This window comes from Bolinopsis microptera, chromosome 10 (genome assembly GCF_026151205.1).
Source record: "Bolinopsis microptera isolate Bmic1 chromosome 10, MBARI_Bmic_1.0, whole genome shotgun sequence".
In the NCBI taxonomy this organism is placed as follows: domain Eukaryota; kingdom Metazoa; phylum Ctenophora; class Tentaculata; order Lobata; family Bolinopsidae; genus Bolinopsis; species Bolinopsis microptera.
This window is the reverse complement of record NC_087081.1, coordinates 16425955-16448569: the sequence shown is the minus strand read 5'-3', so window position 1 is coordinate 16448569 and position 22615 is coordinate 16425955. Positions and strand designations below refer to the sequence as shown.

The following is a 22615-nucleotide window of genomic DNA, read 5'->3' as shown; positions in this document are numbered from 1 at the left end:
GTGTAATAACCCTCGTTACCATGGTTACTACGCAAGTTCATATTTTTCGTCTGATTTGCACGTGGGCGGTCGTACAAACGTACATTGTACAGTGTACAAAGGGAATTCTCTGAATTATAAGTAAGATTGGTCAGTCAGCTGTTTTTGGCGACTATCGCAAAAGCGCAAACTGAGATATGGGCGATTTTGGTCATTTTTTGCGATTATTTGAACACAGAATCCGCAATTAGGTAGATAGCTGATAATCATAGAGAATGTGTAGTTTAGGCTTGCTTTTATAAAGTTAGTTTCATTCAAAAACATTGATATTTGACCAATTTATGGGCCAAAATCGATCAAATTTTGCGTATGCCCGAATATGGGCATATGGTTTTTGGCTCATAAATCAGACATTTTTTGTCCAATCTTGATTAAAATTCATATACAAGTTCAGTAGATCACTAGCTACAAGTAGAGCACCTAAAATGGCTGACGGACAACTAAGAACCTTTCAATTTTACCCAGTTAACTAATTAAAATGCTAGCTTGGGAAATGCAATCAGCTCCGACAACTAAGAACCAATCATTACATATCCCCGACAACTAAGAACCTCTGGAGATACTTTAAACATTTCATGTGCTGTGCAGATCACTAGCTACAAGTAGAGCACCTAAAATCTGGGTTTTGAGCATGTCACCGGCCCTAGTTTGTTGGTCAATTGCTATCTCCAAATCAAATTTCACAAAAAAATCAGGGTGAACCCCCCCCCCCCTCTTAATGATAACAGCTATCTAGTTGACAAAATATCACCAGCATAACACAATACCATTTACTCATTTATAAAATACTCATTAGTTGTCTGACTGCGGGAACTATTGATTTTTAACACAATACCATGAGGTAGAACGGCCAGTAGTGGTTATTCCCCATATAATTTAAAATATACTGTGATAACATCCTAGAAACTGAACCTCTTCAAAAGATGGTACACAAAAGTGCATGTGCGTGGTTCCTTTCTTAGTACTTTTAGTTGGTAATCACCAACTATTACTCTGAGTATTATTTATTTCTTTCTATTTCTCTTCAAGTACAGTTGCCGGAGATTTGATTTATTAACTGGTTATGGTGGATCCTTCAAAACTCAAGACCATTTTATTAGTAACCACTGTGTCGCTCATGTTGCTGTTTGTCGGAGTGAACCTGAAAACCTCTATCCAAGACAAGGCGCCTAATGTCGCACACGTTTGGTTTGAGACAGACTATAGCCAGACATTTCAAGAGCAAGAACTCCAGGCTAATCAGGCAAGCTTCTTGACTGCAAGTGGAAACGCGTCATTTGACTCAAATCTTTCGGAGGGAATATTAGATAGTGGAACCTCTCTTGAATCCTACAATCCCACAAACAATTTGTATCGCATTCAGTTTGTTGTTGTTGGCAGGTGCGTTGGCCTCTCCCAGGATGATTCTCTCACCGTATCATTTTGCGACCCTACAGCCAAACAGGCCTTCTTTTTCTACAACGGGATGCTGAGACCCGAAGATAACATCCTCTGTGTGGGTATTAGAAACTCTGGTGTTCTGGGGTTAGTGGACTGCAATAATGGTATCCAGCTAACATTAGTGGATAACAAACTCAGAGAAGACAACTCCACTGGCAGTGAGATACGTGATGTATCACGTAATGCCCATATAAGGTGTCTTGCTCCTAACAATAACCACCTGGTATTAGGGGTGCCAGTGGCTCTGACAGAATGTAGCCATTCCTCATCTGACGTTGCACTTTTAAATGAGACTGAATTTCTCCGCGACAGAGCGGCACTTATGCTGCCTCTAACTGACGAAACGTCCTGCAATTTGACAGCCTGTCGCGCCAACCATAGACCACCAATGGCTAAACTTCTACCCGAATCTGAAGTTAACAGATGTAAGAACTTGTCTCAAAGTTTAACTGTAGTAGTCAAGACAGCTAGGAGGCCTGTCTTGGTTATGAGGCTTGCTGAATCAATACGAAAGAGACTCAACCAAGACCTTCCAATGATTGTTATCGACGATGGACCCATGCCTCATCCTCCTGAACTAATGGCTCAACTTGCCAAGTTTCCTAATATAAGATATATTGTATCAGATAAGAAAGATCTTGGTATAAGCGAGGGTAGAATGATCGGAGTTAAAATGGTTACCACAAAATACTTTGTTAACATGGACGACGATAACGTGGTTACAGAATCGTGGGACGCAGCTAAAATGACGGAATTGCTGGACACTACTGACTTGACGTTAGTTGGCGGGAGGACAGACTCCACATCCTGGCCTTCGTTCCTAGAATTTGGGTATGGCAAGAAAGGGGAACCAGTTCTACTTCATTACCATGGAACCTGCAAGAAAGCTAATCAAGGCTTACCTTTCTTCCCGGAGTGTGTAAGGTGTGATCTGACCAGTAACAGTTTTATAGCAAAGACAAAAGACATCCTCGAGGTGGGTGGCTGGAGCTTAGAACTGAAGGTCAACGAGCATCAAGATTTGTTCTTGAGGCTGAAAGCAGCCGGTAAGAAAGTGGTTTGGTGTCCTAAATTCCGCGTTTTGAATGAGCATCCAGTCCAGAGCGATGCAGATGATTACAACAACGCGGCTTATAAGAGACTTCGCTACAAGCGAAAAGTTAGGATGAATAAACTGTTTTGTAATCATTGGAATGTGGTGAGTTATTCACACCAGGGAGGGGGTGCAGTTACAAATGCATCGTGGCTCAACGACTTGTAACTGTTCTGGTAAATTAAAGTATTTGTTATGTTTATATTTATTATATTTATGATTAGTTACAGTAATAGTAGTAGTTACCAAATGTTAAGAAAGGGCTATCTGATTATAATATGACACTTTATTTGATATTCGAATCATGTTTTGTAACATCTGCTTCGATTCTTTAACTAATTAAAAAACTGCAAATAAATTCGTCAATTATTGAGCATGCGAAAGTGTTAAAATCCTAATTACAACAACAACAAACAAAATCCAAACTATGGAACGTTTAAACTAACCACGGAACAGCGATCCCATCGCTTGACAGGTAGTGTAGATCCAGACGATCGTATAATTTTAGTTTCGGCAGTAGTTATCAACCTAACACCTCTCTAACCGTTCCTGCAATCAATACAAGGTTGAAATCGCGTTTTAATTTGAGTAGAAACTTTTTCAAAGCCTAAATAATGAAGTGACAATTCCCAACTCAGCCAGATTACTATTAGCAAGATTTGGACCATAACGGTTAACGACTAACAAACATGTGTATCAAATAATGTATGTATATAGTATGTATAATGTATAGTATGTATATTATAATAAACTAGAAAGCCCGTGGTAACAGGGACGAAGCTAGTAGTATTCTTTGAAAGAAATTGTTAATCGCATCAAAAAATATCCATCCCAACCGAAAATACAGCCGATTTAAATATAAAACACTTTAAACACAACGTAATTACCACAAAACCGTCAAAATGACGTTTAAACAATCTTTGCACGTGCATGTGTGCATTAAAACACCGTTGCTATGGAACGTTTTGGTTGTTACCTAAATTCCTATTTCTCGTCTAATTTGCACGTGGGCGGTCGTACAAACGTACATACAGAAATAATTCTTTGAATTATAGTAGAGACTAGAAAACCCGTGGTCACAGGGAGGACGCTAATAGTATTTTTTGTTAGTAAGTTTAAATCGCGTCAAAAAATATCCTACACAACCGAAGATAAATCCAATTAAAATGTTGTTCGTACTAAACACAGCGTAATATCGACAAAACCGATCAAAATGTCGTTAAAACAATCATTGCACGTGCACGTGCGTGTAATAACCCTCGTTACCATGGTTACTATGCAACTTCCTATTTCTCGTCTAATTTGCACGTGGGCGGTCGTACAGCAGAAAGAATTCTCTGAATTATAGTAGAGACTAGAAAACCCGTGGTCACAGGGAGGAACCTAATAGTATTCTTTGGCAGTCAGTTTTAATCGCGTCAAAAAGTATTCATCCCCACCGAAGATACAGCCGATTAAAATGTTGCTCGCACTAAACACAACGTAACAAAACCAATAGAAAATGCCGTTCGCCAATCTTTGCACGTGCACGTGCGTGTAACAACCCTCGTTACTATGGTTACTATGCAACTTCTATTTGATTACCTAATTTGCACGTGGGCGGTCGTACATTGTACAGTGTACAAACAAAAATAATTATCTGAATTATAAGTAAGATAGTTCCTTCATATGGGAAATTGGTAGATCACCGACCGGCTATAAGCCGGTTATAAGCCGGCTATAAACCGGCTTATAGCCGGCTACAATTTTTATAGCCGGCTATAAGCCGGCTTATAGCCGGTTAGTAGCCGCTTACATTTGTTGTTGAGCGACGGCTATTAGCCGGTTATAAGCCGGCTATTAGCCGTTTAGGTATCGAAAGTGGTTATAAGCCGGTTATAAGATATTAACTCAACTTCATCGTACTGAACGATAGTCAGGAGCCGGCTATAAGAAATTCAGCGAAAACGGCTATTAGCCGGTTATAAGCCGGCTATTAGCCGTTTAGGTATCGAAAGTGGTTATAAGCCGGCTATAAGCCGGCTATAAGATATTAACTAAACTTCATCGTACTGAACTGAGTTAATAGGTATCTTATAACCGGCTTATAGCCGGCTTATAACCACTTTCGATACCTAAACGGCTAATAGCCGGCTTATAACCGGCTAATAGCCGTTTTCACTGAATTTCTTATAGCCGGCTCCTGACTATCGTTCAGTACGATGTAGTTGAGTTAATATCTTATAACCGGCTTATAGCCGCCTTATAGCCGGCTTATAACCACTTTTAACTTTTTAATACCAAAACGGCTAATAGCAGGCTTATAACCGGCTAATAGCCGTCGCTCAACAACAAATGTAAGCGGCTACTAACCGGCTATAAAAATTGTAGCCGGCTATAAGCCGGCTTATAGCCGGTTAGTAGCCGGCTTATAGCCGGTCGGTGATCTACCAACTGGCCCTTCATATCTCTCATTATGGTGTTCAATGTTTTGAGATATTTGCATTATGTGTAACTGCCTTTATACTTATAGAGGACAAACTAATTTTAATCCTTAATTTTAAAACCGATCAAAATGTCGTTAAAACAATCATTGCACGTGCACGTGCGTGTAATAACCCTCGTTACCATGGTTACTATGCAACTTCCTATTTCTCGTCTAATTTGCACGTGGGCGGTCGTACAGCAGAAAGAATTCTCTGAATTATAGTAGAGATTATTATTGTATAGTATGTATATAGGTATGTTCGAATTCTAAGAAATGTTCATCTGAGATCATGTAAAGCTCAAGTAAGCACACTGGAAAAATAAGAATATATTATGTAGACATACATTCGGTCCTGAAAAGCCTCAAGAAAGCTTTGAAAGTCTACAGAAAATGTGTACTCAGTGCTTAGAGTCAGAAACTGAAGATTGTGCTTGATAACGAATAAGTGCTACAGAATTGTCGGAGGGCCATGCTATTTGTCCCATAGTAGGGTTCTCTGTATCTACAGCGTAAATGTACATTTACAAGCGTAGATTTTACGCTGGTAAATTTCCCTAAATTTATATATTGCATTCAACTATTGACAGTTTCAAAAGTTTACACTGTAGAGTAAATAAAAAACCGTGAAAATACTACATACTACATACTACATACTACATACTACATACTACATGCTACATACTTAGTACTTCTAGTACTTCTAGTACTTCTAGTACTTAAATCAAACTTACTGGGCTCGGTAACCAGTTTTAGTAATATCCCTTTGTACCCTTCGGTAACCAGTCCCTTTGTACACTGTCTGTATCTCTTTTTATGTATTGTGTAAAGGATTTTAAGCGAAGGCGTCATAGAATAAAATGATACGCTTCGAATAACAACAATAGTTCAATTTAATCGCAGGATATCTTAGAATCTTGCTGTAGGAATACTATTGGGGTACTATACTTATACTACTATAGATCCTTTGCTAATTTCTTTTAGAAAGCTTGAGAAATGACGACTATTTTATGACAGGTTCTAGTGGGAGCTGACGGGAAACGAAATTCTATTCCTGGATTCCAGAGAAAAGAGTTTCGAGCTAAACTAGCTATAGGTACATTGCTTCAGCTATTTAATTAACTGATTTACTTAGAAGTACGACCTTTAGGTACATTGCTTTAGCTATTTAACTGATTTACTTAGAAGTACGACCTTTAGTTAAACAGCTGAAGTTTATCAGTTTCACTGAGTTTATCATTATTTAGATATTGCTTTCACTCCAGTAGCAGGGAGTATATGTCCTTTCAAATTAACATACTTCTTCTAACTTTGGAACGCCGGAAAAATCTTATAATAAGTTGATCGAAATATTTTAAACTTTCTCTAATGTTAAGAAAGAAGTGGTGTAATGTATAATGTATAATGTATATAATGTATAGTATGTATATTATATATAAATTATTATTGTAGGTATTACGGCGAACTTCAAGAACAAGAAAAGTGAAGATGAAGCTAAGATTGAAGAAATTAGTGGTGTAGCTGCGCTCTTTAATCAGAAGTTCTTTGCTGATCTCAAATCAGAAACAGACATAGACTTAGAGAATATCGTCTACTATAAAGTAAGAAGTTTTGCAGTTGTGGACTCAGTCATTGTAATTATTTGATATCCTTAATGAAAAAGATCCTCTAAAACAAGCAGGTTTTTTGATGTTAATTAAGCTCTGAAATAGTTAATACAATAATTAACACGTGTAATTTCAGGATGATACCCACTACTTTGTGATGACCGCCAAGAAACAGTGTTTACTAAAAAAAGGGGTGCTAAAAGAGGTTGGTTACCTAGACCTCTCTCATATTATAATCCAACTGTACAACTAAAATTATTAATTAAGTTGTTGTTCTATCTCATCCCTCCTAGAGCTATCATTACTACTAGTTACTACCGTTACTACCGTAACTATGTTAGTTACAGGGACGTAGCCAGGATTTTTCTTTGAGGGGGGCTGTCGGCGAGCCGACGCGTCCAATCAAGCTGCGCAGCGAGCGAAGCGAGCAAGCTGTGGCAGGGGTCTGGGGGCGCAGCCCCCAGCGGGGTCCAGGGGCGGAGCCCCTTGGCGGGGGCTAGGGGGGCGCAGCCCCCCGGAAATATTTTGCGAAACAGGGTGTTTTAGACGACATTTGGCATTAAAGAAATTTGTAGGACAGCAATAAACTGGGATTGAAAAGAATCAAGTACTCACGTAAATTTGGTAACTTCACAACAGCAATCTGCATTCTCCAATCAGAATTTACGACTTACTCAGGCCTCATCGTCTTAAGATTTTTACATTTCCTACGGTCTAGGGGACACTATTGACTATAATTATAGAAGTCTTCTAGAATGTTTGCTTGGATTTTTTCCGGGGGGGGGGGGGGGGGGGCTGCCGCCCCCCTAGCCCCCCCCCCCCCCTGGCTACGTGCCTGGTTAGTTACTGTTACCATGGTAACATTCCCCCAGGACCACGGTGACGTGATAAAGCTGCTAGCGTACCAGAACGTGGATAATCCCTCACTCCTGAACTTCGTGTCTGAAGCAGCAGACTTCAGTACAGGGCTCCCTCACACTGACTTTGCAGTGAACCCGGACAATAATAGACCTGATGTCGCTATCTTTGATTTCACATCCATGTACAGTGCGGAGTACGCTGCCAAGATTCTCGAACGGAGGGGGAAACGACTCATTATCGGTTTTTATTTTTTCCGTTTCACCCTTTTTTATTTATTTTAGAGATAGCGCGCGGTAGGTGGGTTTGAATATGTTGTCGTTCCTTTCGTTCGTTAGTTACCATGACAACTAGCGCGCAGTGAAGCGCGCGAGTATTGCTTGCGGAGATGTGATGTATATAGCTAGCATGTCAATGAATGCGCGGCGCGACTGTGTTTTAATGTACAGTGCGGAGTACGCTGCCAAGATTCTCGAACGGCGGGGGAAACGACTCATTATCGGTTTTTATTTTTTATTTACAGATTTTATCCTAAAAGTAAAGATACTTCTTGTTGAATTGTTTGCTGCTATTTTGTCTAGTTTCACGCCCCTCAACCATTTTAAACCAGCAGTCAAAATATAAACTTAAAAATAAACCTACTGTTGCAGGATTGGTAGGGGACGGTCTTATGGAGCCGTTCTGGCCCCTGGGAACAGGCTGTGCAAGAGGTTTCTTATCCTGTATGGACCTTATGTGGATGATTCAGCAGCATCAATCAGGTTTTAACAATTAAGAGTGATTAACTTTAACGTTGAAACAATCAAAAGGGTGCACATTTTGATATTTGGACGGCTAGAAATCTGTTCCATTACTCAATGGTTATGTTGAGGTGACCTGTTCCTTTTAGGGACAAAACCCAAAGAGTTGCTTAACTCGTCCTGAAACTAGGTTAAATTTCAGGGACAAAACCCAAAGAGCTGCTTGAGGAGAGGATGGCACTGTTCAAGATACTTCATCAAACTAGCAACGAGAACATGAACAAGAAACACAGCGCCTACACTATGAACCCCAAATCAAGGTAACTTTACTACTCATTATACACTTACTTGATAATTTACTTGTTTTGTTATTTACTCGTTTTATAATTGCTTCTTAATCTAGTTTCCTTTCACCACAACTCACTGATTAGATTGGTACTCATGATTTAATCTCGCCTTTCTATTAATGGTGAATATTACAGGTACAGGTTGATACCCAAGTATAGTGAGGATTTGTCCTTTCTTTATGAGAATGACGATAAAGAGAACGTTAATAAACAAGGTGAACTTTTAGCATATTATTTTGAAAATGCTGTTTTAATGTTTTTAATACATATTAATTACAACACTTGAACTAGATTAGAAATTGTTTAAAAATTCTGGATTTGTTCATATTATTAGCATAGAAAACTAAAGTTCGATAAACTGGTTTTGTCGCACAATTCAGGGCCAAGCGTTTTGTGGCATGGCGCAGAATCATAAAATTTAATAAACATCCCAAAAATGTGTTTATTAATGGTGCTACAGTCTACACTGCCATAAGCAAAATGTTTGAAAACTTTTTTTCCAGTCATGTACATGTACTTTTTATGACTTTAAGCATTCTATCGCTCACCTTGTTTGAAAATCGTATCTAAAAAGCACGAACATAATATGAGTTTAGACGTGGTGACGTGTCCGGCAACATTCTTCAGTTTAGACATTCTTCAGACCCTCTAATTTGTAAGAATGTACATTTGTGCAGGTTACGTTTAAAACGTAGCTGTTAACTCATCCTCCCAGTCACCAGGGTGTGTTCCTCTGTTTTATACCGATCTCTTCTTTAAATCCTGTTTTAGTAACGTCCCTTGTTATGCAATCTGCGCTCTTTATGGCGATTTGTTCAAAATGGAGCACTTTAGTAAGGCCCTCGTTCAATCCCCATGAAGTTTAAGTTCCGTATCTTGCCGAAGGCATTTTTTGCCTGCTGCTCCGTCCAAGGTACCTACCTACTTCATGTAGGTAACCAGGTAACAAGGTAACCAGGTAACAAGGTAACCAGGTAACAAGGTAACCAGGTAACCAGGTAACCAGGTAACCACTAACCACTAACCAGGTAACCAGGTAACCAGGTAAGGCATGCTGCTCTGTCCAAAGTTCCTACCTACTTCATGTTTTTTCATTAGTGATAGCCATATGAAAACGATTTGTGGTCGTGTAACGTTAGATTGAATTCAGAATAGTACAAATTCTATAATTTTGGGTTTTTGAGATGATTTTCCACATTTTGAACCGCACTTAACCCATTCCATCATTGCAGACCGCATCGAGAATTACTCGCCCGAAAAGACGTCGCCTAACAAACGACTGGCCGGAGAAACAACAGAAACAGTTCACAAACAATGGAAAAAGAGCACGTTTGCGCGCACGCGCAAGCCCAAGAACCCCTCGAACGAGAGCGGGGTGTTGGCGAAGAAGCGCTCACTGAGTCCCTCACGTAGCGATGATCAGGAGACCCTGAGAAAGTGGTGCAGTGACAGACTGAAACTGATCCTACCTTACCTGCCCGTTACAGATCTAGATACCTGCTGGAGGGACGGAGTCTTACTTTGTGGTCTGGTTCATCTCTGCTCTCCTAAAGACATGTCAGTAGTGCCCCCCTCCCTCCACAGTAGTGCCCCACTCCCTCCACAGTAGTGCCCCACTCCCTCCACAGTAGTGCCCCACTCCCTCCAGTCTCCAGTAGTGCCCCACTTCCTCCACAGTAGTGCCCCCTCCCTCCACAGTAGTGCCCCACTCCCTCCAGTCTCCAGTAGTGCCCCACTTCCTCCACAGTAGTGCCCCACTCCCTCCACAGTAGTGCCCCACTCCCTCCACAGTAGTGCCCCACTCCCTCCACAGTAGTGCCCCCTCCCTCCACAGTAGTGCCCCACTTCCTCCACAGTAGTGCCCCACTCCCTCCACAGTAGTGCCCCCTCCCTCCACAGTAGTGCCCCACTCCCTCCACAGTAGTGCCCCACTCCCTCCACAGTAGTGCCCCACTCCCTCCAGTCTCCAGTAGTAGCCCCCTCCTTCCACAGTAGTGCCCCACTCCCTCCACAGTAGTGCCCCACTCCCTCCACAGTAGTGCCCCACTCCCTCCACAGTAGTGCCCCACTCCCTCCACAGTAGTGCCCCACTCCCTCCACAGTAGTGCCCCACTCCCTCCACAGTAGTGCCCCACTCCCTCCACAGTAGTGCCCCACTCCCTCCACAGTAGTGCCCCACTCCCTCCACAGTAGTGCCCCACTCCCTCCACAGTAGTGCCCCACTCCCTCCACAGTAGTGCCCCACTCCCTCCAGTCTCCAGTAGTGCCCCACTCTCTCCACAGTAGTGCCCCACTCCCTCCACAGTAGTGCCCCCTCCCTCCACAGTAGTGCCCCACTCCCTCCACAGTAGTGCCCCACTCCCTCCACAGTAGTGCCCCACTCCCTCCACAGTAGTGCCCCCCTCCCTCCACAGTAGTGCCCCACTCCCTCCACAGTAGTGCCCGACTCCCTCCACAGTAGTGCCCAACTCCCTCCACAGTAGTGCCCCACTCCCTCCACAGTAGTGCCCCACTCCCTCCACAGTAGTGCCCCACTCCCTCCACAGTAGTGCCCCACTCCCTCCACAGTAGTGCCCCCACTCCCTCCACAGTAGTGCCCCACTCCCTCCACAGTAGTGCCCCACTCCCTCCAGTCTCCAGTAGTGCCCCACTCCCTCCACAGTAGTGCCCCACTCCCTCCACAGTAGTGCCCCACTCACTCCACAGTAGTGCCCCACTCCCTCCACAGTAGTGCCCCACTCCCTCCACAGTAGTGCCCCCACTCCCTCCACAGTAGTGCCCCACTCCCTCCACAGTAGTGCCCCACTCCCTCCAGTCTCCAGTAGTGCCCCACTCCCTCCACAGTAGTGCCCCACTCCCTCCACAGTAGTGCCCCCCTCCCTCCACAGTAGTGCCCCACTCCCTCCACAGTAGTGCCCCACTCCCTCCACAGTAGTGCCCCACTCCCTCCACAGTAGTGCCCCACTCCCTCCACAGTAGTGCCCCACTCCCTCCACAGTAGTGCCCCACTCCCTCCACAGTAGTGCCCCACTCCCTCCACAGTAGTGCCCCACTCCCTCCACAGTAGTGCCCCACTCCCTCCACAGTAGTGCCCCACTCCCTCCACAGTAGTGCCCCACTCCCTCCACAGTAGTGCCCCACTCCCTCCACAGTAGTGCCCCACTCCCTCCAGTCTCCAGTAGTGCCCCACTCCCTCCACAGTAGTGCCCCACTCCTTCCACAGTAGTGCCCCACTCCCTCCACAGTAGTGCCCCACTCCCTCCACAGTAGTGCCCCACTCCCTCCACAGTAGTGCCCCACTCCCTCCACAGTAGTGCCCCACTCCCTCCACAGTAGTGCCCCACTCCCTCCACAGTAGTGCCCCACTCCCTCCACAGTAGTGCCCCACTCCCTCCACAGTAGTGCCCCACTCCCTCCACAGTAGTGCCCCACTCCCTCCAGTCTCCAGTAGTGCCCCACTCCCTCCACAGTAGTGCCCCACTCCTTCCACAGTAGTGCCCCACTCCCTCCACAGTAGTGCCCCACTCCCTCCACAGTAGTGCCCCACTCCCTCCACAGTAGTGCCCCACTCCCTCCACAGTAGTGCCCCACTCCCTCCACAGTAGTGCCCCACTCCCTCCACAGTAGTGCCCCACTCCCTCCACAGTAGTGCCCCACTCCCTCCACAGTAGTGCCCCACTCCCTCCACAGTAGTGCCCCACTCCCTCCACAGTAGTGCCCCACTCCCTCCACAGTAGTGCCCCACTCCCTCCACAGTAGTGCCCCACTCCCTCCACAGTAGTGCCCCACTCCCTCCACAGTAGTGCCCACTCCCTCCAGTCTCCAGTAGTGCCCCACTCTCTCCACAGTAGTGCCCCACTCCCTCCACAGTAGTGCCCCACTCCCTCCACAGTAGTGCCCCACTCCCTCCACAGTAGTGCCCCACTCCCTCCACAGTAGTGCCCCACTCCCTCCACAGTAGTGCCCCCCTCCCTCCACAGTAGTGCCCCACTCCCTCCACAGTAGTGCCCGACTCCCTCCACAGTAGTGCCCAACTCCCTCCACAGTAGTGCCCCACTCCCTCCACAGTAGTGCCCCACTCCCTCCACAGTAGTGCCCCACTCCCTCCACAGTAGTGCCCCACTCCCTCCACAGTAGTGCCCCCACTCCCTCCACAGTAGTGCCCCACTCCCTCCACAGTAGTGCCCCACTCCCTCCAGTCTCCAGTAGTGCCCCACTCCCTCCACAGTAGTGCCCCACTCCCTCCACAGTAGTGCCCCACTCACTCCACAGTAGTGCCCCACTCCCTCCACAGTAGTGCCCCACTCCCTCCACAGTAGTGCCCCCACTCCCTCCACAGTAGTGCCCCACTCCCTCCACAGTAGTGCCCCACTCCCTCCAGTCTCCAGTAGTGCCCCACTCCCTCCACAGTAGTGCCCCACTCCCTCCACAGTAGTGCCCCACTCACTCCACAGTAGTGCCCCACTCCCTCCACAGTAGTGCCCCACTCCCTCCACAGTAGTGCCCCCACTCCCTCCACAGTAGTGCCCCACTCCCTCCACAGTAGTGCCCCACTCCCTCCAGTCTCCAGTAGTGCCCCACTCCCTCCACAGTAGTGCCCCACTCCCTCCACAGTAGTGCCCCCTCCCTCCACAGTAGTGCCCCACTCCCTCCACAGTAGTGCCCCACTCCCTCCACAGTAGTGCCCCACTCCCTCCACAGTAGTGCCCCACTCCCTCCACAGTAGTGCCCCACTCCCTCCACAGTAGTGCCCCACTCCCTCCACAGTAGTGCCCCACTCCCTCCACAGTAGTGCCCCACTCCCTCCACAGTAGTGCCCCACTCTCTCCACAGTAGTGCCCCACTCCCTCCACAGTAGTGCCCCACTCCCTCCACAGTAGTGCCCCCCTCTCCAGTCTCTAGTAGTAGCCCCCACCTTCCCCACCAGTAGTAACCTCCAATCATAATACATTTTCTAAGGGTTAACCCCGGTTATCTTTACTAAACCCCACCTCCCCCAGGGATATGAGTGTTGTAAAGAGTAACTCTGACTCCCAGAATGTGGACCTGGCTATCTCCGTAATGTTTAACGAGTTGGGTATACAGACCCTGACTGCGCAGGACGTCCTACCTCCGTCAGGTCCTGACCTCCTCGCTATCATCTCCACCATCTTAGAGCTGCAGAAAGTTTACCAGGTACGTGGACTGTTGCTACGGCGAGCCGCGCAATTGTTTTAACACGTGCAATTGTTTTTGTAAGACTCATATCTTAATACTAATTGTTTAATCACGTGATCATTATAAGTGTTTATGGTTTTATCATATTTCTACGACTAACTAAGTTTAGTGGTATCGTGAAATAGTTTTGAAAGAACTATGTAAAAACAAAATAAGGCATAATTATGAGTATAAAATATTCTTATCACTAGTCCACTAGTCGCTACAGTACATATGCAATTAAAATTACATCTCTCACTTTTCTATAGTTTTCTATATGGTTGAATTAAGAATTAACTATAAATAGTTGAATTACGAATTAACTATAAATAGTTGAATTTAGGTTAATGCTGCTTATAACATGGCTGAGAGTAAATTTTTCACGAATATCTTTGCTGTTTGTCTTTATCCAGATAATCGAGATTTTCTGATATATGCACATTTTTGCGATATGCACATTTTTGTCGCGGCAAACTTAGTGAAATATGTTTCTGCAATCGTTGTTTATCTCGAAAGGTTGAGCACGAAAATGATAAAGATTATTTTAGTAATCGCTTTAACTGCACTTTAAATACAGTTTGTCAGTTTATTTGGTACAGCGTTAAACCTTGTGTAATATTATAAGGAGCTAGAGAAAGGTATTAAGCGCTCCAAACCGCTCCGTTCTCTCCCGCCACCGGTAGGTTCCGTGCCTGAATGATTGTTACACGTGATTGTGGAATTTGTGAATGTAATTGTACCGGGAAACCCTGCAACGTAGTACATACATAATACATATTACATTACACTGGAGCTTACACAGTGTAATTTCCTCCAGTCTGTGCTCCGTACGCTTATATAGCCGCGCGGCGCAGACTGAGGGAAATTACACTGTGTAAGCTCGATCCAGTGTAATGTAATATGTATGTACTACGGCTTTAGTTCATGTCTGAAAAACTGCTACTAATGTGATTTATTTGAGATTATTTCACAAAACTTGATCTTATGCTAGCATGATGAGATTTTAGATTCTAAACTAGTTTTTCAGATCCAAACTAAATTACCTAAAATAATGAGTACACCCACCGTAATTGGCATGGCGTTGAAAGATAGAAATTAGAAACTATTTAGAACTATTTTGGTTACGTTTACAAGAATTTGTAAGATTTTACCACCTCGATAATATTGGGAACTGGTGTCTATATTCTTGTGCATGCTCTACAAAAATAGTAACATACATGTGATTTGGTTTAAACGATGTTAATTTGTCTTAGCGTTCGATTTGCCAGCATCCTTTTTATGAATTGTTGCAAAATATTATACATTGTGCCACATTGTGATTATTTAATATTTATAGAAAAAAGCACAAAATAAGTTTTTAGAACAAAATTATATCGCATGCTCAAAAGTCCATCTTTTAAAAACTTTATTTTACAAACTACCATTTACAACTTCTCTGTTTCAAATCCAATCAGTTGATTAGTAAATAGTTGATGAGTTATCTATTTAAACTATTAATTAAGTGTAATTGTTTAACAATTAAATAACATCTTGTTAATTAGTTAATTAGTTAAATAGTTAATTAGTTAATTAGTTAATTAGTTAATTAGTTAAATAACATCTTGTTAATCAGACGGTCGACAATGTGTTGTTGGACAATAAGCCGGTGAAGAAGACAAAGTTAGCTACAAGTGAGAATGAGAAACCTGCCAGCCAACCCGCCCTGCCTGCCAGCGAACCTACTGCAGTGGACCTGTCCGCCACATCTCCCGATAAAGTAGCTGCCACCCCAGGTTTATTTCATCTCAACTAGTGCATTATCTACTTACTATTTAGTGCACTATTTACAGACCAATGCAAGACCAACTAGTGCATTATCTACTTACTTACTAGTCTTAGCGATTGATTATTGATGCTTTTCATACAAACAAGTTAAAACAAATTCTTTATGTCGTGCATCCTGGGTTTGGACAGGATATGCCCGCTTAAAATACTTCCATCGCGTTACACTACATAATTCTCAATAAATGTAATAGATTTGCAGTGTTGTAATTATTTATGACATAAACTTGCACCGTCAGAGAAACCAACACCAATGTTAGACCAACCATCACCTGGCGATCTCAAAAGAGGGTACACAGTCAGAGGAAACTCAGGAAGAAAACTGAAGCTAAATTCATTGCTCAAGTAAGATCAAAGATGAGATTTAATTACTTTTTAAACTTACGATGGTTCATACCGCAAGGAATGATAAAATATATAAGACTGAATTGTTAGCTGTCAAATGACAGTTTTTGATAAGTTATTTTCTAACGGGAGATGTAGTGTTTGCTTCAGTTGGGTGATGTCGGAGAATCCACTGCCTCCACAAGCGGCGTAAGTAAGCCACTCTGCCACTCAGCCAGTGGCTAAGCAAGCCACTCTGCCACTCAGCCAGTGGATAAGCAAACCACTCTGCCACTCAGCCAGTGGTCAAGCAAACCACTCTACCACTCAGCCAGTGGCTAAGCAAACCACTCTGCCACTCAGCCAGTGGATAAGCAAACCACCCTGCCACTCAGCCAGTGGCTAAGCAAACCACCCTGCCACTCAGCCAGTGGATAAGCAAACCACTCTGCCCCTCAGCCAGTGGCTAAGCAAACCACCCTGCCACTCAGCCAGTGGCTAAGCAAACCACTCTGCCACTCAGCCAGTGGATAAGCAAACCACTCTGCCACTCAGCCAGTGGATAAGCAAACCACTCTGCTCCTCAGCCAGTGGCTAAGCAAACCACTCTGCCACTCAGCCAGTGGATAAGCAAGCCACTCTGCCACTCAGCCAGTGGCTAAGCAAACCACTCTGCCACTCAGCCAGTGGATAAGCAAACCACCCTGCCACTCAGCCAGTGGCTAAGCAAACCACCCTGCCACTCAGCCAGTGGATAAGCAAACCACTCTGCCCCTCAGCCAGTGGCTAAGCAAACCACCCTGCCACTCAGCCAGTGGCTAAGCAAACCACTCTGCCACTCAGCCAGTGGATAAGCAAACCACTCTGCCACTCAGCCAGTGGATAAGCAAACCACTCTGCTCCTCAGCCAGTGGCTAAGCAAACCACTCTGCCACTCAGCCAGTGGATAAGCAAACCACTCTGCCACTCAGCCAGTGGATAAGCAAACCACCCTGCCACTCAGCCAGTGGATAAGCAAACCACCCTGCCACTCAGCCAGTGGCTAAGCAAGCCACTCTGCCACTCAGCCAGTGGATAAGCAAACCACCCTGCCACTCAGCCAGTGGATAAGCAAACCACTCTGCCACTCAGCCAGTGGATAAGCAAACCACCCTGCCACTCAGCCAGTGGATAAGCAAACCACCCTGCCACTTAGCCAGTGGATAAGCAAACCACTCTGCCACTCAGCCAGTGGATAAGCAAACCACTCTGCCACTCAGCCAGTGGATAAGCAAACCACTCTGCCACTCAGCCAGTGGATAAGCAAACCACTCTGCCACTCAGCCAGTGGCTAAGCAAACCACTCTACCACTCAGCCAGTGGCTAAGCAAACCACTCTGCCACTCAGCCAGTGGCTAAGCAAACCACCCTGCCACTCAGCCAGTGGCTAATCAAACCACCCTGCCACTCAGCCAGTGGCTAAGCAAGCCAGTGGCTAAGCAAGCCACTCTGCCACTCAGCCAGTGGCTAAGCAAACCACTCTGCCACTCAGCCAGTGGCTAAGCAAACCACCCTGCCACTCAGCCAGTGGCTAAGCAAACCACCCTGCCACTCAGCCAGTGGCTAAGCAAACCACTCTGCCACTCAGCCAGTGGTTAAGCAAGCCAGTGGCTAAGCAAGCCACTCTGCCACTCAGCCAGTGGCTAAGCAAACCACTCTGCTAGTAGCCAGTGGCTAAGCAAACCACTCAGCCAGTGGCTAAGCAAACCACCCTGCCACTCAGCCAGTGGCTAAGCAAGCCAGTGGCTAAGCAAGCCACTCTGCCACTCAGCCAGTGGCTAAGCAAACCACTCTGCCACTCAGCCAGTGGCTAAGCAAACCACCCTGCCACTCAGCCAGTGGCTATGCAAACCACCCTGCCACTCAGCCAGTGGCTAAGCAAGCCAGTGGCTAAGCAAGCCACCCTGCCACTCAGCCAGTGGCTAAGCAAGCCACTCTGCCACTCAGCCAGTGGCTAAGCAAACCACTCTGCCACTCAGCCAGTGGCTAAGCAAACCACTTTGCCACTCAGCCAGTGGCTAAGCAAGCCACTCTGCCACTCAGCCAGTGGCTAAGCAAACCACTCTGCCACTCAGCCAGTGGATAAGCAAACCACTCTGCCACTCAGCCAGTGGCTAAGCAAACCACTCTGCCACTCAGCCAGTGGATAAGCAAACCACCCTGCCACTCAGCCAGTGGTTAAGCAAACCACTCTGCCCCTCAGCCAGTGGATAAGCAAACCACTCTGCCACTCAGCCAGTGGATAAGCAAACCACTCTGCCACTCAGCCAGTGGCTAAGCAAACCACTCTGCCACTTAGCCAGTGGCTAAGCAAGCCACTCTGCCACTCAGCCAGTGGCTAAGCAAACCACTCTGCCACTTAGCCAGTGGCTAAGCAAACCACTCTGCCACTCAGCCAGTGGCTAAGCAAACCACTCTGCCACTCAGCCAGTGGATAAGCAAACCACTCTGCCACTCAGCCAGTGGCTAAGCAAACCACTCTGCCACTCAGCCAGTGGCTAAGCAAGCCACTCTGCCACTCAGCCAGTGGCTAAGCAAACCACTCTGCCACTCAGCCAGTGGCTAAGCAAGCCACTCTGCCACTCAGCCAGTGGCTAAGCAAACCACTCTGCCACTCAGCCAGTGGATAAGCAAACCACTCTGCCACTCAGCCAGTGGCTAAGCAAACCACTCTGCCACTTAGCCAGTGGATAAGAAAACCACTCTGCCACTCAGCCAGTGGATAAGCAAACCACTCTGCCACTCAGCCAGTGGCTAAGCAAACCACTCTACCACTCAGCCAGTGGCTAAGCAAACCACTCTGCCACTCAGCCAGTGGCTAAGCAAACCACTCTGCCACTCAGCCAGTGGATAAGCAAACCACTCTGCCACTCAGCCAGTGGCTAAGCAAGCCACTCTGCCACTCAGCCAGTGGCTAAGCAAACCACTCTGCCACTCAGCCAGTGGCTAAGCAAACCACTCTGCCACTTAGCCAGTGGATAAGCAAGCCACTCTGCCACTCAGCCAGTGGCTAAGCAAACCACCCTGCCACTCAGCCAGTGGCTAAGCAAACCACCCTGCCACTCAGCCAGTGGCTAAGCAAACCACTCTGCCCCTCAGCCAGTGGCTAAGCAAGCCACACGCTATAATGATAAAAGAGCCAAGTAATTTCATCTGCTAAACAAGGCGTTATCTGTATCAGCTGCTGAACAAGGCGTTATCAGCTGCTGAACAAGGCGTTATCAGCTGCTGAACAAGGCGTTATCAGCTGCCGAACAGGGCGTTATCAGCTGCTGAACAAGGCGTTATCAGCTGCTGAACAAGGCGTTATCAGCTGCTGAACAAGGCGTTATCAGCTGCTGAACAAGGCGTTATCAGCTGCTGAACAAGGCGTTATCAGCTGCTGAACAAGGCGTTATCAGCTGCTGAACAAGGCGTTATCAGCTGCTGAACAAGGCGTTATCAGCTGCTGAACAAGGCGTTATCAGCTGCTGAACAAGGCGTTATCAGCTGCTGAACAAGGCGTTATCAGCTGCTGAACAAGGCGTTATCAGCTGCTGAACAGGCGTTATCAGCTGCCGAACAGGGCGTTATCAGCTGCTGAACAAGGCGTTATCAGCTGCTGAACAGGGCTTTATCAGCTGCTGAACAAAGCGTTATCAGCTGCTGAACAAGGCGTTATCAGCTGCTGAACAAGGCGTTATCAGCTGCTGAACAAAGTGTTATCAGCTGCTGAACAAGGCGTTATCAGCTGCTGAACAAGGCGTTATCAGCTGCTGAACAAAATGTTATCAGCTGCTGAACAAGGCGTTATCAGCTGCTGAACAAGGCGTTATCAGCTGCTGAACAGGGCGTTATCAGCTGCTGAACAGGGCGTTATCAGCTGCTGAACAAGGCGTTATCAGCTGCTGAACAAGGCGTTATCAGCTGCTGAACAGGGCGTTATCAGCTGCTGAACAGGGCGTTATCAGCTGCTGAACAAGGCGTTATCAGCTGCTGAACAAGGCGTTATCAGCTGCTGAACAAGGCGTTATCAGCTGCTGAACAGGGCGTTATCAGCTGCTGAACAAGGCGTTATCAGCTGCTGAACAAGGCGTTATCAGCTGCTGAACAAGGCGTTATCAGCTGCTGAACAAGGCGTTATAAGCTGCTGAACAAGGCGTTATCAGCTGCTGAACAAGGCGTTATCAGCTGCTGAACAAGGCGTTATCAGCTGCTGAACAGGGCATTATCAGCTGCTGAACAGGGCGTTATCAGCTGCTGAACAGGGCGTTATCAGCTGCTGAACAGGGCGTTATCAGCTGCTGAACAAGGCGTTATCAGCTGCTGAACAGGCGTTATCAGCTGCTGAACAAGGCGTTATCAGCTGCTGAACAAGGCGTTATCAGCTGCTGAACAATGCGTTATCAGCTGCTGAACAGGGCGTTATCAGCTGCTGAACAGGGCGTTATCAGCTGCTGAACAGGGCGTTATCAGCTGCTGAACAGGGCGTTATCAGCTGCTGAACAAGGCGTTATCAGCTGCTGAACAAGGCGTTATCAGCTGCTGAACAAGGCGTTATCAGCTGCTGAACAGGGCGTTATCAGCTGCTGAACAAGGCGTTATCAGCTGCTGAACAAGGCGTTATCAGCTGCTGAACAAGGCGTTATCAGCTGCTGAACAAGGCGTTATCAGCTGCTGAACAAGGCGTTATCAGCTGCTGAACAAGGCGTTATCAGCTGCTGAACAAGGCGTTATCAGCTGCTGAACAAGGCGTTATCAGCTGCTGAACAAGGCGTTATCAGCTGCTGAACAAGGCGTTATCAGCTGCTGAACAAGGCGTTATCAGCTGCTGAACAAGGCGTTATCAGCTGCTGAACAAGGCGTTATCAGCTGCTGAACAAAATGTTATCAGCTGCTGAACAAGGCGTTATCAGCTGCTGAACAGGGCGTTATCAGCTGCTGAACAAGGCGTTATCAGCTGCTGAACAAGGCGTTATCAGCTGCTGAACAAAGCGTTATCAGCTGCTGAACAAGGCGTTATCAGCTGCTGAACAAGGCGTTATCAGCTGCTGAACAGGGCGTTATCAGCTGCTGAACAGGGCGTTATCAGCTGCTGAACAAGGCGTTATCAGCTGCTGAACAAGGCGTTATCAGCTGCTGAACAAGGCGTTATCAGCTGCTGAACAAGGCGTTATCAGCTGCTGAACAAGGCGTTATCAGCTGCTGAACAAGGCGTTATCAGCTGCTGAACAAGGCGTTATCAGCTGCTGAACAAGGCGTTATCAGCTGCTGAACAAGGCGTTATCAGCTGCTGAACAAAATGTTATCAGCTGCTGAACAAGGCGTTATCAGCTGCTGAACAAGGCGTTATCAGCTGCTGAACAAGGCGTTATCAGCTGCTGAACAAAGTGTTATCAGCTGCTGAACAAGGCGTTATCAGCTGCTGAACAAGGCGTTATCAGCTGCTGAACAAGGCGTTATCAGCTGCTGAACAAGGCGTTATCAGCTGCTGAACAAGGCGTTATCAGCTGCTGAACAAGGCGTTATCAGCTGCTGAACAAGGCGTTATCAGCTGCTGAACAAAATGTTATCAGCTGCCGAACAGGGCGTTATCAGCTGCTGAACAAGGCGTTATCAGCTGCTGAACAAGGCGTTATCAGCTGCTGAACAAGGCGTTATCAGCTGCTGAACAAGGCGTTATCAGCTGCTGAACAAGGCGTTATCAGCTGCTGAACAAGGCGTTATCAGCTGCTGAACAAGGCGTTATCAGCTGCTGAACAAGGCGTTATCAGCTGCTGAACAGGGCTTTATCAGCTGCTGAACAAAGCGTTATCAGCTGCTGAACAAGGCGTTATCAGCTGCTGAACAAGGCGTTATCAGCTGCTGAACAAAGTGTTATCAGCTGCTGAACAAGGCGTTATCAGCTGCTGAACAAGGCGTTATCAGCTGCTGAACAAAATGTTATCAGCTGCTGAACAAGGCGTTATCAGCTGCTGAACAAGGCGTTATCAGCTGCTGAACAGGGCGTTATCAGCTGCTGAACAGGGCGTTATCAGCTGCTGAACAAGGCGTTATCAGCTGCTGAACAAGGCGTTATCAGCTGCTGAACAGGGCGTTATCAGCTGCTGAACAGGGCGTTATCAGCTGCTGAACAAGGCGTTATCAGCTGCTGAACAAGGCGTTATCAGCTGCTGAACAAGGCGTTATCAGCTGCTGAACAGGGCGTTATCAGCTGCTGAACAAGGCGTTATCAGCTGCTGAACAAGGCGTTATCAGCTGCTGAACAAGGCGTTATCAGCTGCTGAACAAGGCGTTATAAGCTGCTGAACAAGGCGTTATCAGCTGCTGAACAAGGCGTTATCAGCTGCTGAACAAGGCGTTATCAGCTGCTGAACAGGGCATTATCAGCTGCTGAACAGGGCGTTATCAGCTGCTGAACAGGGCGTTATCAGCTGCTGAACAGGGCGTTATCAGCTGCTGAACAAGGCGTTATCAGCTGCTGAACAGGCGTTATCAGCTGCTGAACAAGGCGTTATCAGCTGCTGAACAAGGCGTTATCAGCTGCTGAACAATGCGTTATCAGCTGCTGAACAGGGCGTTATCAGCTGCTGAACAGGGCGTTATCAGCTGCTGAACAGGGCGTTATCAGCTGCTGAACAGGGCGTTATCAGCTGCTGAACAAGGCG

General features: G+C 46.5%; 1 protein-coding gene across 4 annotated transcripts in view; it reads left to right on the top strand.

Moving 5' to 3' along the window:
• Positions 1–22615, top strand: part of LOC134822096 (F-actin-monooxygenase mical2b-like) — a 176776-nt gene that overhangs the window by 99678 nt on the left and 54483 nt on the right. For 2 of the 4 annotated variants that reach the window (XM_063832991.1, XM_063832990.1), the window contains exons 7-18: positions 6054–6132; positions 6489–6637; positions 6780–6848; positions 7516–7744; positions 8152–8262; positions 8444–8561; positions 8724–8803; positions 9821–10145; positions 13589–13763; positions 14410–14463; positions 15397–15556; positions 15845–15950. In XM_063832991.1, coding sequence (XP_063689061.1) covers positions 6054–6132; positions 6489–6637; positions 6780–6848; positions 7516–7744; positions 8152–8262; positions 8444–8561; positions 8724–8803; positions 9821–10145; positions 13589–13763; positions 14410–14463; positions 15397–15556; positions 15845–15950 — 1655 coding nt within the window. The remainder of the gene's footprint in view (positions 1–6053; positions 6133–6488; positions 6638–6779; positions 6849–7515; positions 7745–8151; positions 8263–8443; positions 8562–8723; positions 8804–9820; positions 10146–13588; positions 13764–14409; positions 14464–15396; positions 15557–15844; positions 15951–22615) is intronic. The other 2 variants (XM_063832993.1, XM_063832992.1) reach the window with 1 other exon arrangement.